At 51.4% G+C, this 16,362-nt stretch overlaps 1 protein-coding gene across 4 annotated transcripts in view; it reads right to left on the reverse strand.

Annotated features, from left to right (window-relative positions):
* PTPRH (protein tyrosine phosphatase receptor type H) overlaps positions 1–16,362 on the reverse strand; it is a 32,356-nt gene that overhangs the window by 2,211 nt on the left and 13,783 nt on the right. For 3 of the 4 annotated variants that reach the window (XM_050771667.1, XM_050771666.1, XM_050771665.1), the window contains 10 exons: positions 15,824–16,123; positions 15,224–15,490; positions 10,241–10,319; positions 10,080–10,127; positions 5,279–5,369; positions 4,716–4,806; positions 3,365–3,441; positions 3,123–3,257; positions 2,760–2,882; positions 2,400–2,560 (listed from right to left, as the gene is read on the reverse strand). In XM_050771667.1, the coding sequence (XP_050627624.1) occupies positions 2,400–2,560; positions 2,760–2,882; positions 3,123–3,257; positions 3,365–3,441; positions 4,716–4,806; positions 5,279–5,369; positions 10,080–10,127; positions 10,241–10,319; positions 15,224–15,490; positions 15,824–16,123 (1,372 nt within the window). The remainder of the gene's footprint in view (positions 1–2,399; positions 2,561–2,759; positions 2,883–3,122; positions 3,258–3,364; positions 3,442–4,715; positions 4,807–5,278; positions 5,370–10,079; positions 10,128–10,240; positions 10,320–15,223; positions 15,491–15,823; positions 16,124–16,362) is intronic. The other variant, XM_050771669.1, reaches the window with a different exon arrangement.

Genomic DNA, 16,362 nt, shown 5'->3' on the forward strand with positions numbered 1-16,362 from the left:
AAAAAAAAAAAAAAATTAACTATTTTAGGCTGGGCACAGTGGCTCACGCCTGCAATCCCAGCACGTTGGGAGGCTGAAGTGGGCAGATCACCTGAGGTCAGGCATTGGAGACAAGCCTGGCCAACATGGAGAAACCCCATCTCTACTAAAAATACCAAAATTAGCCAGGTGGGATGGCAGGCGCCTGTATTTCCAGCTACTCAGGAGGCCGAGACAGGAGAATCGCTTGAACCCAGGAGGCGGAGGTTACAGTGAGCTGAGATCAAGCCATTGCTCTCCAGCCTGGGTGACACAGCGAGACTCTGTCTCCAAAAAAAAAAGAAAAAAAATTTAGCTATTTGAATGCAAGCAATTTACCACACTCACAACATTGTGCAGCCTCCACTTCTATCTACTTGCAAAACACTTTCATCACCCCTAAAGCAGACACCACGCCCATTAGGCTGCCTCTCCCCATTCCCTGTCTCCCTCCAGGGCCTGGAAGCTACTAATCTGTTTAGTGTCTGTTGCTTTGGCTGTTCTAGATATGCTTCTGGACACGTATACTAATGGAATGATGTAATGATATCCACTCAACTCTAAAATGGGGGGACATTGCCGGGCGCGGTGGTTCACGCCTGTAATCCCAGCAATGTGGGAGGCTGAGGTGGTCGGATCACCTGGGGTTGGGAGTTCGAGACCAGCCTGATCAACACGGTAAAACCCCGTGTCTACTAAAAATACAAAATTAGCCAGGCGTGGTGGCACACGCCTGTAATCCCAGCTACTCAGGAGGCTGAGGCAGGAGAATCGCTTGAACCTGGGAGGCGGAGGTTGCAGTGAGCCGAGATCGCTCCATTGCCCTCCAGCCTGGGCAACGAGAGCGAAACTCCGCCTCCAAAATAAACAAATAAATAAATAAATAAAATAAAATGGGGAGGACAATTTTGCCATGAGGATGTTATGAGAAACAGTAGGAGTGTGTAAAGGTTCACTGTCACTGAAACCAGAGCCCCAGTCTCAGGGGCTGTCACTCTTCCTCATCTCTCTAATAGTTACCGTCAGGTGAAATCTGACCTACGGGACTTCAGCATAAATATCAGGAAAGCGTCAGGTGTGGTGGCTCACGCCTGTCATCCCAGCACTTTGGGAGGCCGAGGCGGGCGGATCACGAGGTCAGGAGTTCGAGACCAGCCTGGCCAACATGGTGAAACCCCATCTCTACTAAAATTACAAATATTAGCCGGGTGCAGGGGTGAGCATCTGTAAACCCAGCTACTCAGGAGGCTGAGACAGGAGAATTGCTTGAACCTGGAAGGCAGAGGTTGCAGTGAGCTGAGATTGTGCCATTGCACTCCAGCCTAGGCGATGGGGCAAGACTCCATCTCAAATAAAATAAAATAAAATAAAATAAAATAAAACAAAACAAAAATAAGTATCAGGGAAGCAGTTGACGGGGGAGGCCCTGCACTCCAGTACAAGGAAATGTGTCCAGTGTTTCTCAGAATCTGTGACCACATCTCCATCCTGCGTCTTCATCCTTTCTCCCTTCTCTTCTGCATTCAACTTTCTCTGCCTTTACCTTTTCATTTTTCTTTTTTTCCTTTTTTTTTTTTCTTAAATTGAGACAGAGTCACCCAGGCTGGAGTGCAGTGGTGTGACCTCGGCTCACTGCAACCTCCGCCTCCCGGGTTCAAGCGATTCTCCTACCTCAGGGTCCCGAGTAGCTGGGATTACAGGTGCCTGCCACCACACCTGGCTAATTTTTGTATGTTTAGTAGAGACAGGGTTTCGCTATGTTGGCCATGCTGGTCTCAAACTCCTGAACTCAAGTGATCCACCTGCCTCAGCCTCCCAAAGGGCTGGGATTTACAGGCGTGAGCCACCGCACCTGGCCTGCCTTTTCATCTTTCATTCCCATCTTTTCATCCTTATCTTCCTTTTCTTTCTTTCTTTTTTTTTTTTTTTTGAGACAGAGTCTCGCTCTGTCGCCCAGGCTGGAGTGCAGTGGCAGGTTCTCGGCTTACTGCAAGCTCCGCCTCCCGGGTTCACGCCATTCTCCTGCCTCAGCCTCCCCAGGAGCTGGGACTACAGGCACCCACCACCACGCCCGGCTAAATTTTTGTATTTTTAGTAGAGATGGGGTTTCACTGTGTTAGCCAGGATGGTTTCAATCTCTTGACCTCGTGATCCGACTGCCTTGGCCTCCCAAAGTGCTGGGACTACAGGCGTGAGCTACCGCACCTGGCCCCTCCTTCTTTCCTTAACTGCTTCACATCCCCCTTTATCTTCCGCATCCACCTCCTCCTTCTCTCCCTCTTCCACCTCCCCTGTAAGTTCCCAGGGTCCCATCTAATAACATCGTCTGAGCCCCAAGGGAGCGGTTCTCTCAAGACCAAGGGTCCTGGGCTGGTCCCCACCTGCAGTGTACAATGGGTGGGCCTCCCTCCGTGGTCTGATCCAGCCACTGCCGGAGAATCCTCCAGAAAGCCAGCAAGATGTCTGGGGAGGAGGGAACGCCGTGGTCTGGCCAGGCCTGGTAGTGGAATTGCCGCACGGATAGTGTCTTCTGTTCCTCCACCTGGAAGGAGGGAGCGCTCACAGGCTCTGGAGATGAATGTAAGGAGGACCCGGCTTCTACCACTAGGAGTGGGTTCCCTGGGGCACACTGCAGCTCCTCAGAGGAGTGAGTGGAAGGTTGGAGTTGGTGGAGGGTCCTGGAAGCATGGCATATGTCATAGGAGAAGGCTGAGGGCCAGGACGGGGCTGGACACACGCACCTGGAGGAGCTGCAGTTCCCGCACCGTCCAGTTCTCCATCACTTCCTCACCCACCAGGGTTACCTGCAGGTGTCCATGGGTGCAGGGCTGCGAGTCCAGAGGCCAGTAATGCTCACACTTCACCTGGGGGCGGAGGAGGGGTCAGAGAACAGAACTCCTCTTCCCCAGATCTGTGGGGTCTGCTTTAGGCCCCATATGTGAACCAGCAGATGGGCTGGGGGGAGAGTGGGGAACAGGTCTACACCGAGGACACCCGGGGTCACCCTGGAGGAATCCGTGAGGTCTGGGTGTGGGGTCTACATTGGATCAGTGTTCGGGGCAGGGTCCTGCACCCAGTCAGCACCCAGGACTCAGATCTCTCACCCGGCCGGCCTCCATGCAGTTGGTCAGCATGACCAGGGTGTGGCTCTGCTGTTCCCACACCAGGCGCCAAAAGTCACCCACCGTCTGTGGCAGGGGACCCTGGGTGGCGATGAACTCCTGGGGGCTCCGGAGACCCTGGTTGAGGAAGGCAGGCGGGTCAGGGGGGCCTCTAGATGACCCCCCGCCAGCTCTGATCTCTCCAGGCCTTCTGGGCACCCTTTCAATCCCAACCACGACCTTACGGGAATGAAGCTGGCATTGATGTAGTCAGAGCCTGGCTCCTCGTGGATGGGCTTCAGGGGCACCCGGGACCAGTCATCTAGGAGAAGAGGCCAGCATTAGCCAGGCAGAGAGACCCAGAGAGGCACAGAGACAAGACCAAGACCCATGGACAGAAGTCATGCTGAGATGCCGGCAGACGCTGGGAGCCATGCAGGGATTGGGAGGGGCGGAGGGACCCCAGCTGCAGGGAGCAGGCCAGGAGGACTCTCAAAGGGACCCACAGCCGGGTACAGTGGCTCACGCCTGTAATCCCAGCACTTTGGGAGGCTGAGGTGGGTGGATCACCTGAGGTCAGGAATTTGAGACAAGCCTGGCCAACGTGGTGAAACCCAGTCACTACTAAAAATACAAAAATTAGTCAGGCATGGTGGCGGGCCCTGTAATCCCAGCTACTAGGGAGGCTGAGGTGGGAGGATTGCTTGAACCCGAGAGGTGGAGGTTGCAGTGAGCTGAGGTGGCACCGTTTCGCTCCAGCCTGGGCAACAGAACAAGACTCTGTCTCAAAGGAAAAAAATGGGGAGGGGGGCCCAGGCACAGTGGCTTACACCTGCAATCCCAGAACTTTGGGAGGCCGAGGCGGGTGGATCACAAGGTCAGGAGATCGAGGCCATCCTGGATAACACAGTGAAACCCCGTCTCTACTAAAAATATAAAAAATTAGCCATCGGGCGTGGTGGCTCAAGCCTGTAATCCCAGCACTTTGGGAGGCCAAGACGGGCGGATCACAAGGTCAGGAGATCGAGACCAGCCTGGCTAATACGGTGAAACCCCGTCTCTACTAAAAAAATACAAAAAACTAGCCGGGTGAGGTGGCGGGCGCCTGTAGTCCCAGCTACTCGGGAGGCTGAGGCAGGAGAATGGCGTAGACCTGGGAGGCGGAGCTTGCAGTGAGCTGAGATGCGGCCACTGCACTCCAGCCTGGGCGACAGAGCGAGACTCTGTCTCAAAAAAAAAAAAAAAAAAAAAAAAAAATTAGCCGGGCGCGGTGGCGGGCGCCTGTAGTCCCAGCTCCTCGGGAGGCTGAGGCAGGAGAATGGCGTGAACCCAGGAGGCGGAGGTTGCAGTGAGCCGACATCATGCCACTGCACTCCAGCCTGGGCGACAGAGTGAGACTCATCTCAAAAAAAAAAAAGAAAAGAAAAAGAGAAAGAAAAAGAAAGAAAGAAAAGAAAAAGAAAAAGAAAAAAGTGTGTGTGGGTTCCCACGGTAGGAGGCAGGTCTTGTCTCTCAAAGCAGGTAGGAGAAGGGGACCGGGATGGGGAACTGAGTAGATCGGGGCTGGGACGAAAGCAGCAGAAGCCCGAGACTCACAGGGCAGTACATTTCTGTAGCGGTTCTTGCCGTTGTTCTCCGGAGCTGACGCCACCGTCTGAGACTGGCTGTGGTCCACCAGGGACAGTTGCTGGGAGTGCAGGCAGAGGCAGTACCTGGTGTTGGATTTTCTCTACTTTCCCTCAAGGGTACCCCCCAAGCTCCCCTTGCCTTCTTCGACATCACCCCTTGTCTATTCCTTGCACCCTGAGATTCTATGGCACCCACCAAAACAGAACATATGTGTGCCACCTGCCCTGTGGGGCATTCAGGAGGATTTAGGGAACCGTGGGACTTCCTCAGGCAGGCAAGAAAGCAGGTGTCAGGGGAGAAAGGACTCACTTGGTGGGAGCGGAGAGAGTTACTTTAGGACTGACCCGCCATTATTTTAAGATGTCAGTGAGCGGAAAGAAAACATGCCTGGGAATCTCTGCACAATCCAGTGACGTATGCGATGCTGCTTTTGCTTAATCCTGAAAGCCATGAGGTCTGGCCAAGGGGTGGGGATTGGGGATTAGGCCACCGGAGGGAGGCTGAGCTCAGCCCTTCTGTCCCATCCCCACCTGGTACTCGTCTGCAAAACCGCAGTTGCTGTCCTTCTCATTCTTCCTGACGTGATCAGCGAAGTCTTCAGCCAGGATGTCCCCTGGGAAGCTACGGGTTTTGGGGGAGCAGGGAGAAAAGACCGTAACCTCTTTTAATCTTGTGCTTTTGAGGGCTGGGCACGGTGGCTCACATCTGTAATCCCAGCACTTTGGGAGGTTGAGGCGGGCGGATCACCTGAGGTCAGGAGTTTGAGACCAGCCTGACCAACATGGAGAAACCCCATCTCCACTAAAAATACCAAAATTAGCCAGGCATGGTGGTGTCTGCCTGTAGTCTACTAGCTACTCAGGAGGCTGAGGCAGGAGAATCGCTTGTACCCGGGAGGTGGAAGTTGAGTAAGCCGAGACTGCACCACTGAACTCCAGCCTGGGCAACAGAGTAAGACTCTGTCCATCTCTCTCTCTCTCTCTCTCTATATATATATATATATCTCTATATAGATAGATATAGATATCTATATATAGATAGATATAGATAGATATCTATATATAGAGATATATAGATATCCTTTCCACTCACTGAAATCTTATAATAATGGCATGTATATATATGTATACATATATATGTGTGTGTGTGTATGTGTATATATATACACGTATATTTTATATATATATAGTGCTTTTGGGATCAATGAAAAGGTATTTTTGATCCAGCAATGCCACTCCTGGGTATATCCCCAAAATAACTGAAAGCAAAGACTTAAAAAGCTATTTGCATGCCCATATTTATAATGTTCAGGATAGCCCAGAGGTGGACGCAACCTAAACCTCCATCTATGGGGGAACGGATAAACCAAACGTGGTCGAGCCATACAATGGACTATGACTCAGCCTCAAAAACAAGGGAGGCTCAGCGCGGTGGCTCATGCCTGTCATTCCAGCACTTTGAGAGGCTGAGCCAGAAGGATTGCTTGAGCCCAGGAGTTTAAGACCAGCCTGGGCAACACAGCAGGACCTTGTCTCCACAGAAATTTAAGTATTAAAAAATCAGCCAGGCATAGTGGTGCACAACTGTGGTCCCAGCTACCTGCAGGCTGAGATGAGAGGATCACTTGAACCAGGAGGTCAAGGCTGCAGCGAGCTGTGTTTGCCACACTATACTCCAGCCTAGAGTGAGATCCTGTCTCAATTTTTAAAACTAAAATTAAAACATTTAAAAAAGTTGCTTGACTTCATGGAACTTCAGCTCTTTCTCACTCTTCCTCTTGTAATATAATTTTTTTTTTTCCTTTGGAGACAGAGTCTCATTCTGTCGCCTAGGCTGGAGTACAGTGGCATGATCTCGGCTCACTGTAACCTCTGCCTCCCAGGTTCAAGCAATTCTCCTGCCTCAGCCTCCCGAGTAGCTGGGACTACAGGTGCCCGCCACCCCACCTGGCTAATTTTTTATATTTTAGTACAGATAAGGTTTCACCGTATTTCCCAGGCTGGTCTCAAACTCCTGATCTCAGGCAATCTTCCCACCTCGGCCTCCCAAAGTGCTAGGATTACAGGCATGAGTCACTGCGCCCAGCTTGTAATAGAATTTTATAAATGCTGTCTCGACGGGCGCGATGCCTCATACCTGTAATCCCAGCACTTTGGGAGGCTAAGGCAGGTGGATCACGAGGTCAGGAGTTTGAGACCAGCCTGGCCCACATGGTGAAACCCCGTCTCTACTAGAAATACAAAAATAATCTGGGCGTGGTGTTGCACACCTGTAGTCCCGATTACTCGGGAGGCTGAGGCAGGAGAATCGCTTGAACCCGTGATGCGGAGGTTGCAGTGAACTGAGATCGCACCACTATGCTCTAACCTGGGTGACAGGGCGAGACTTCATCTCAAAAAATAAAAAATAAAATAATAATAATAATAAACCTACTCAGACAGCTCTACACTCAATCTTCTCATGCAGACCAGTGTTTCTCCTTCCTGTTATCCCATCACCATGGCCTGGAGTCTGTATCTACCACTCCAGGGACCACCTTTCTCCAAAATCGTCATGACCTCCCTGTCTGTAATTGCAAAGGCCATGTTTCAGCCCCCACCAGCCTGACTGCTCAGCATCGTTTAGCACCATCGCCTGTGCCTGCTTGTTTCCTGGATCTGCACTGTTCCTGAACACCGGTCCTGGCTTGGCCCCCACCTACCCAGCTGCTGCTCGTCCATTTCCTGGGCAGGCCCCTCCTCCTCTGTCCGTCTTAAAAGGTAACTGTTCCCCAGTGTCCAGCCCCAAGCCACTTTTCTCACTGGACACACACTTCTTACAGGGTTTGGCCCATTCTTGTAGTTTCACTTTCTTTCTTTTTCTCTCTTTTTTTTTTGAGACAGAGTCTCATTCTGTCGCCTAGGCTGCAGTGCAATGGTGTGATCTCGGCTCACTGCCACCTCAGCCTCCGAAGCTCAAGCGATTCTCCTGCCTCCGCCTCCTGAGCAGCTGGGATTACAGGTGCCCACCACCATGCCCGGCTAATTTTTGTATTTTTAGTAGAAACAGGGTTTCACCATGTTGGTCAGGCTGGTCTCGGACTCCTGACCTCAAGTGATCCTCCTGCCTCAGCCTCCCAAAGTGCTGGGATTACTGGTGTGAGCCACCGCGCCTGGCCTCTTGTCTGGATTATTACAAATCTCTTCCCTTTGCTTCTTACACCTGTTAGACTATGTCACTAATCTATTCAAAATCTTTTAAGAACTCCCATCTCACAATAAATCCAAAGTCCTAACTTTCATCTACAAGCCTGTGCCTGCTCTGGCCCCACTGATGTCGCTCTGATCTCATTTCCCACCTCCCTCCCTTTCCTCGCTCTGCTCAGTGGGAGATGCACAATGTTCTCCGAACCTCACGTGTGCTGCTGCCTCGGGCCCTCCACTCGCCTGTCCCTGTCCTCGGAACGCCCTTCCCAGATGCGTGCACTGCTCCTCTCCCACTTGCGTAGGTTTGTACTCAGATGACTGCCTCTTAGTCATCTCGTTAGCAAGGCTTTCCTTGAATATCCTGCCTAAAATATTCCTGCGGGGTGTGGCGGCTTACGCCTGTAATGCTAACACTTTGGGAGGCCGAAGTGGAAGGATTGCTTGAGGCCAGGAGTTCGAGACCAGCCTGGGCAACCTAGTAAGACCGCCCCCTCCCACTCCCATCTCTACAAAACATTTAAAAATTAGCCAGGCATTGTGGTGCATGCCTGTGGTCCCAGCTACAGGGGAGGCTGAGGTGGGAGGGCCACTGGAGCCCAGGAGGTCGAGGCTGTGGTGAGCTATGATAGGGCCACTGCACTCCAGCCTGGGCCACAGAGTGAGACCCTGTCTTGACAAATTAATATATAAAATAAAATAAAATAATTCTTCTGATTTTCTCTCTAATTTCTTCTAATTTTCACATTAGAAGAATATCAAAATAGGCCAGGGGCCATGGCTCACACGTGTAATCCCAGCACTTTGGGAAGCCAAGGTGGGTGGATCACAAGGTCAGGAGTTCGAGACCAGCCTGGCCAACATAGTGAAACCCCGTCTCTACTAAAAAACACAAAAATTAGCTGGGTGTGGTGGTGCATGCCTGTGGTCCCAGCTACTCAGGAGGCTGAGGCAGCAGGAGAATTGCTTGAACCCGGGAGGCAGAGGTTGCGGTGAGCCAAGATCGTGCCACTGCACTTCAGCCTGTGCAACAGAGCAAGACTCCACCTCAAAAAAAAAAAAAAAAAAAAAAAAAAAAATCAAAATATTCCTCTACCCTTCCTATCCCCTCCTCTTGCTTTGTCTCCAAGTTTATTCTATATATATATGGTACAATCTCAGCTCACTGCAACCTCTGTTCCTGGATTCAAGTGATTCTCCTGCCCCAGCCTCCTGAGTAGCTGGGATTACAGGTGTGCGCCACCATGCCTGGCCCCGTCTGAAAGTTTATATCATATTTTTAATGACCTTGTGTATTTATTTATTTTTTTTTATTTTTTATTTTTTCAGATGGAGTCTCCCTCTGTGGCCCAGGCTGGAGTGTAGCGGCGGGATCTTGGCTCACTGCAAGCTCCGCCTCCCAGGTTCATGCCATTCTCCTCCTCAGCCTCCCAAGTAGCTGGGACTACAGGTGCCCACCACCAAGCCCAGCTAATTTTTTGTATTTTTAGTAGAGATGGGGTTTCACCGTGTTAGCCAGGATAGTCTCAATCTCCTGACCTCGTGATCTGCCCGCCTTGGCCTCCCAAAGTGCTGGGATTATAGGCGTGAGCCACCGTGCCCCAGCGATCTTGTTTATTGATATCTCCTGTACCAGGGTATAAGCCCCTGCTGGGCAGGAATCTTGGTTTAATTAGCTGTTGTTTGGCACCTAGAACAGTGCCTGATACATGCTGGTGCTCAGCTGATATTTGCTGAATGAATGAATGAATTCTGCTGAATGAATGAATGAAAGTCCAGGAGTTGAGACCAGAACTGAATTCACTGGCCCAGGCTGCTTGGGGAGTGAGTCGAGATGGAAGGGCTGTGGTCCCTGTCGCAGAAGCCGCAGGGGCCTGGGTCCCTTCTGAGACCTTTGTGGGTAGATGCACTGATCCACCCTCTGGCGGTCTTACTAGGTTGCCCAGGCTGGTCTCGAACTCCTGGCCTCAAGCAATGCTTCCACTTCAGCATCCCAAAGTGTTAGCATTACAGGCGTGAGCCGCCACACCCCGCGGGAATATTTTAGGCAGGATATTCAAGGAAAGCCCTCTGACCTAGCCAGCAGCCGGCAAACACCCCTTGATTTGACCAGATTCTTTCCGACGCGCCCCCGAGACCTTCTGCTCACCTGAAGACCAGATCCCCAAGTTCTGGTTTCTGCGGGTTCTTCTTATTCCTGGGAAAAGGACGTTAGGATGAAAGGCTCAGGGGTGAGGCTGCAACCAGGGATCCTCCTCCTTCTTCTCCAGCCCCCACCCTCCAGGCGGTCAGCCCTGTGCGGAGTCTCACCTCCTCTTCAGGAAGAAAAACAGCAGGCCCACCAGGATGAGAAATAGGAGGATGCCCACGATGGCTCCGGCAATGACCCCTGTGGGGAGGAGGCGTTGGGAACTCTTAGAGCGCAGGTCTTATCTGGTCATCTGTCTCCAACCTTGCCCAGCCTTTCCTCTTCCCCAGGAGCCTGGTCCAACTACAGCTGACTCTTTAACATCACGGGTGTGAACTGCGTGGGTCCAGTTATACTTACACACTTATCCATGGATTTTCCTCTACCCCTGAGACAGCAAGACCAACCCCCCTCCTTCCTCCTCGTCCTCTGCCTACTCAATGCGAAGACCACAGGGATGAAGACCTTTATGATGATCCACTTCATAAATAGTGAATACATTTTCTCTTCCTTAGGATGTTCTTAAGAACTTTTTTTCTCTAGCTACTTGATTATAAGAATACAGTATATAGTACAGCCAGGCGGGGTGGCTCACGCCTATAATCCCAGCACTTTGGGAGGCCAAGGCAGGTAGATCACGAGGTCAGGAGATCGAGACCATCCTGGCTAACACGATGAAACCCTGTCTCTACTAAAAATACAAAAAAAATTAGCCGGGCGTGGTGGCGGGCGCCTGTAGTCCCAGCTACTCGGGAGGCTGAGGCAGGAGAATGGTGTGAACCCGGGAAGCGGGTCTTGCAGTGAGCAGAGATCGCACCAGTGCACTCCAGCCTGGGTGACAGAGCGAGACTCCGTCTCAAAAGCAAACAAACAAAAATAATACAATATATAGTACATATTACAGACAAAATATATGTTATGTTATTGGTAAGGCTTCCAATCAAGAGTAGGTAGTAGTAGTTAAATTTTGGGGGAGTCAAATGTTATATGCAGATTTTTTTTCTTTTTCTTTTTTTGAGACGGAGTCTCGTTCTGTTGCCCAGGCTGGAGTGCAGTGGCGCGATCTCAGCTCACTGCAACCTCTGCCTCCCTGGTTCATGCCATTCTCCTGCCTCAGCCCCCCGAGTAGCTGGGACTACAGGCGCCACCTCGCCTGGCTAATTTTTTGTATTTTTAGTAGAGGCTTTCACCATGTTAGCCAGGATGGTCTCAATCTCCTGACCTCATGATCCGCCTGCCTTGGCCTCCCAAAGTGCTGGGATTACAGGCGTGAGCCACTGCGCCCAGGTGTTATACGCAGATTTTCTACTGTGTAGGGGACCATTGTTCAAAAGTCAACTGTCCATCATTTTCACAGGTGACCTGGGTGCTGAAGAATGACTCCTGGCCAGGTGCGATGGCTCACGCCTGTAATCCCAACGCTTTGGGAGGCTGAGGTGGGTGGATCACTCGAGCCCAGGAGTTTGAGACCAGCCTGGGCAACATAACAAAATCCCGCCTCTACTAAAAATACAAAAGTTAGCTGGGTATGGTGGTCCACACCTGTCATCCCAGCTACTAAGGAGGCTGTGCATGAGAATCACTTGAACTTGGGAGGTGGAGGTTGCAGTGAGCTGAGACTGCACCACTGCACTCCAGCCTGGGCGACACAGCGAGACTCTTCTCAGAAAAAAAGGACCCCAACAAAATAGCTGGGCATGGTAGTACATGCTTGTAGTCCCAGCTACTCAGGGGACTGAGGCAGGAGGATCACTTGAGCCTGGGAGGTGGAGGCTGCAGTGAGCCGTGATCGTATTGCTGCACTCCAGCCTGGGCAACAGAGTGAAATCATGTCTCAAAAAGTGACTCTCACCTTCCTTAGCTTAGACTTGTGGTTCTCAACAAGAGTGATTTTGTTCCCAAAGAGACACTGGGCAATGTCTGGAGACATTTTTGGTTGTCACAGCTGGGAAGTGGGAGTGCTACTGGCATCTAGTTGGTGAGAACCAGACGTGCGGCTCAATATCCTACAATGCACAGGACGCCCCCCCACCCTCCCCCCCAACAAAGAAGGATCTAGCCTGAAACATCTGTAGTGCCAAGGCAGAGGAAACACTTCGCCGGTTGTGAAATCGTCCCCAGCATGGACGGCTTCTGTTCTCCCCAGAATTGAGGCTTCATCTTCTCAGAGGTCCTGCTGGCTGGGGAAGGGCTCCCCAGCAGAGGAGCCTACTGAGATCTGGTGGTGTCTTTTTTTTTTTTTTTTTTGGTTTGTTTTTTGAGACAGAGTTTTGCCCTGTTGCCCAGGCTGGAGTGCAATGGCACGATCCCGGCTCACTGCAAACTCCACCTCCTGGGTTCTAGTGATTCTCCTGCCTCAGCCTCCTGAGTAGCTGGGATTACAGGCACACGTCGCTACGCCCGGCTAATTTTTTGTATTTTTAGTACAGACAGGGTTTCTCCATGTTGGTCAGGCTGGTCTCGAACTCCCAACCTCAGGTGATCCGCCCGCCTCAGCCTCCCAAAGTGCTGGGATTACAGGCGTGAGCCACCGCGCCCGGCTGATCTGTGGTGTGGTGTCTATGGCTGCTCTCAGGCTGACGGCACAGCTCTTCCAAGACCTGTCATTAAATGTCTGGTCTTAGGGTAGACTCAAGCCTATGGCCCATCTCCATCAGCCTTGAAGGCCGCCGAGCTGCAGCTTCTCAACAATCCTGGGAAGAGCGTGCTTGTTGACAGGGAACTGCAGAATCTTACAACCTATAGGGGAGACTCGTTCATGGACTTGGGCTCACAGAATTGGACTAGAGGACCTGTTCTCTCAGGGATCCTTGTTACTAAGGCAGAGAACTTTCCAGACAATGGAGTCTGGCAAAGCCCAGTTCAAACAGCATCCATTGATCGCCGCGTCAACCCCCAGTCTCTCTCCAGATTGGAGACCCAATCTCATAAGTAACCCTATTCCTAGGGAGTGATCGATGGGGCAGAGTGAGGCTTATGGCCATGGTCTTGGCACATGGCCAGGTCTTTCCAAAGTCTAAACTCCAAACTTCTTCAAGTATCCCATTGATTAATGCAAGATGATACAACCACATTAGGAAAAAAAAAAAGGAAGGGGGCAGTTAGACATATAGTTCCCATGTGATCCCTCAGTACCACTACCGGGTATAGACCCAAGAGAAATACAAACATACGTCCACACAAAACCTGTCCACAAACATTCCTAGTGGCATTACCCGTAACAGTCAAAAGTGGAAACTACTCAACTGATCCATCAACTGGATCAGGGAATGGGTAAAAATGAATGGATGGACCAGGTGCGGTGGCTCACGCCTATAAATCCCAACACTTTGGGAGGCAGAGGCAGAAGGATTACTTGAGGTCAGGAGTTCGAGACCAGCCTGGCCAACATGGCAAATATTCTACTAAAAGTATAAAAATTAGCTGGGTGTGGTAGCAGGCGCCTATAGTCCCAGCTACTCAGGAGGCTGAGGCAGGAGAATCACTTGAACCCAGGAAGTGGAGGTTGCAGTGAGCCGAGATCGCACCACTGCATTCCAGCCTGGGTGACAAGAGTGAAACTCTGCCTCAAAAATAAATAAATAAATAAATAAATAAATAAATAAATAAAAAGTTAGCCAAGCATGGTGGCATATGCCTGTAATCCCAGATACTTGGGTGGCTGAGGCACAAGAATTGCTTGAACCCTGGAGGCAGAGGTTGCAGCGGGCAGAGATTGCACCATTGCACTCCAGCCTGGGTGACGGAGTGAGTCTCAAAACAAAAACAAAAACAAAAACAAAATAAATTACGCTCAGTGAAAGTGGCCAGTCACAAAGAAACACATAATTATGATGGCATTTTTTTTGTTTTGTTTTTGAAACAGGGTCTCGTTCCTTCACCCAGGCTGGAGTGCAGTGGCCCCGATTATAGTTCACTACAGTCTCAAACTCCTAGGCTCAAGTGATCCTTCTGACTCAGCCTCCCTTGTAGCTAGGACTACAGGCGCACACCACCACGGCTGGCTAATTTTTTAAAAGGTAGAGACGGGGTCTCACTCTGTTGCCCAGACTGGTCTCGAACTCCTGAGCTCAAGTGATCCTTCCACCTCAGCCTCTCAAAGTGCTGGGATTCCAGACATGAGCCACTATGCCCATTCTATGATTGCATTTTAATGAAATGTCCCGGAGAGGCAAATCTATAGAGACTGAAAGTGGATGAGAGATTTCCGAGGGCTGGGGGCTGGGGAATGGGAGAACTAGGGGGTGATGGTTCAGCGGGGTGAGCTTTCTGTTGGGGGTAATGAAAATGTTCTAAAACTGATAGTGATGATGGTTGCACAACGTTGTGAATATAAGAAGAGTCACTGATGGGCCGGGCGCGGTGGCTCAAGCCTGTAATCCCAGCACTTTGGGAGGCCGAGACGGGCGGATCACAAGGTCAGGAGATCGAGACCATCCTGGCTAACATGGTGAAACCCCGTCTCTACTAAAAAAATACAAAAAACTAGCCGGGCGAGGTGGTGGACGCCTGTAGTCCCAGCTACTCGGGAGGCTGAGGCAGGAGAATGGCGTGAACCCGGGAGGTGGAGCTTGCAGTGAGCTGAGATCCGGCCACTGCACTCCAGCTTGGGTGACAGAGTGAGACTCCGTCTCAAAAAAAAAAAAAAAAAAAAAAGAAGAGTCATTGAATTGTACCTTTAAGTGGTGAGTTGTAGATGGGGGTGGTGGCTCACACCTGTAATCCCAGCACTTTGGGAGCCTGAGTGGATTACCTGAAGTCAGGAGTTCGAGACCAGCCTGGCCAACATGGTGAAACTCCATCTCTACTAAAAATCCAAAAATTAGCTGGGCATGGTGGCACGTGCCTGTAATCCCAGCTACTCAGGAGGCTGAGGCAGGAGAATCGCTTGAACCCGGGAGGCAGAGGTTGCAGTGAGCCAAGATCATGCCACTGCATTCCAGCCTGGGCAACAAGTGCAAAACTCCATCTGGAAATATAAAATAAAAACAATGTTTCAAAGGAAATGAGAAACAAAAGAGTCCCATTGATTTCCTCACAACGGGGCCTGATGGGGTCTACTGAGCATTTCATCGTAGCTGCTTGGCCCACAAGGCTCCGCTCACCTGCACTCTCAGTGTGGCAGGTCACAGAGGGAGACGCAACCCTCATTCCATCCCAGATGGTCGTGATAGTGGCTGGGTAGGACTGAGCCGGCCCAAGACCTGATACAGACACACCCTTCCCACATGAAGATCTGTCCTGGGAGCCCCGCTGTCCTCGCACCTCCAACTCAAAGGCCTCGTAGCCTCCCTGGGGGCAGGACCAGGTCAAGATGACTCCATAGCCCCCTGAGGTGCTGACACAGGAAGTGATGGTGACTGTGTCTGGGTCTGGGTGAAGGAAGCAAGAGATCAGCAGCGCCATCCAAGGTGGTTTTCCACCCCCTCCACCCCTACCCCCACTACTCAGGCCAGTTTTCTGAGAGGAGCCCATCCCTTCCTCCCCAAATCCAAATTCTTCATCTTCCCTCCTTTTCTGTCCTCCCCAAACGGACACAAGTCCCTCCAAACTACAACTCCCATGAGGCATTGGGCTCCTCCATCACTGCAGCTCATGAAGTCATGGCCCGTGGCCTGATGGGATTTGTATTCCATTCATCTCTCAGCCCTCAAGGCCTGAGCTAAGCCCAGTTCACCACGTGAAGGCAGGAAGGGGAGTCTCACATGTGGACGCACGGAGGCTCTGCATGGAACTGGCTACGTCATTCCTCTCTGCCCACACGGTGAAGTTGTACAGAGTCCCGGGTTCCAGCGCCTCCACCTTGTACTGTGTCTCATTGGTCCTGCGGGTCTGGTTGGCCCAATTCGCTCGGGGATATTGCCCCCTCTGGGGACGTCCCTCACTGGCCCACTGGACCCAGTATATGTACAGCTGAAAGTGGGGGTCTCCAGGGGCCTTCCACCACAGCGTGACTGAGTTCTTAGTCTGAGTTTTATTCTGGAGATCTGTTACCTCACTGGGAGCTGAGAAGTGAGAACAGAGGCCTAAGGGGGTATCCTCGAAGACCCTCCTACCCTAGCCCGCCTGCCTCTCTCCCACAGCAAAGCTGAGATACCCATTATCAATGGCTCCAGTGACTAAGGTGGCTGAACCACAGGAAAGAGCCTAGACACCCAAAGATTGTGGGGACCAGAATCTCCTAGCCCTCTCTGTCCCCTGGCTACAGCCCTGGGTCCCACCCTGTCATCTTTTTGTTCTTCCC

Source organism: Macaca thibetana, chromosome 19 (assembly GCF_024542745.1).
Source record: "Macaca thibetana thibetana isolate TM-01 chromosome 19, ASM2454274v1, whole genome shotgun sequence".
Taxonomy (NCBI): domain Eukaryota; kingdom Metazoa; phylum Chordata; class Mammalia; order Primates; family Cercopithecidae; genus Macaca; species Macaca thibetana.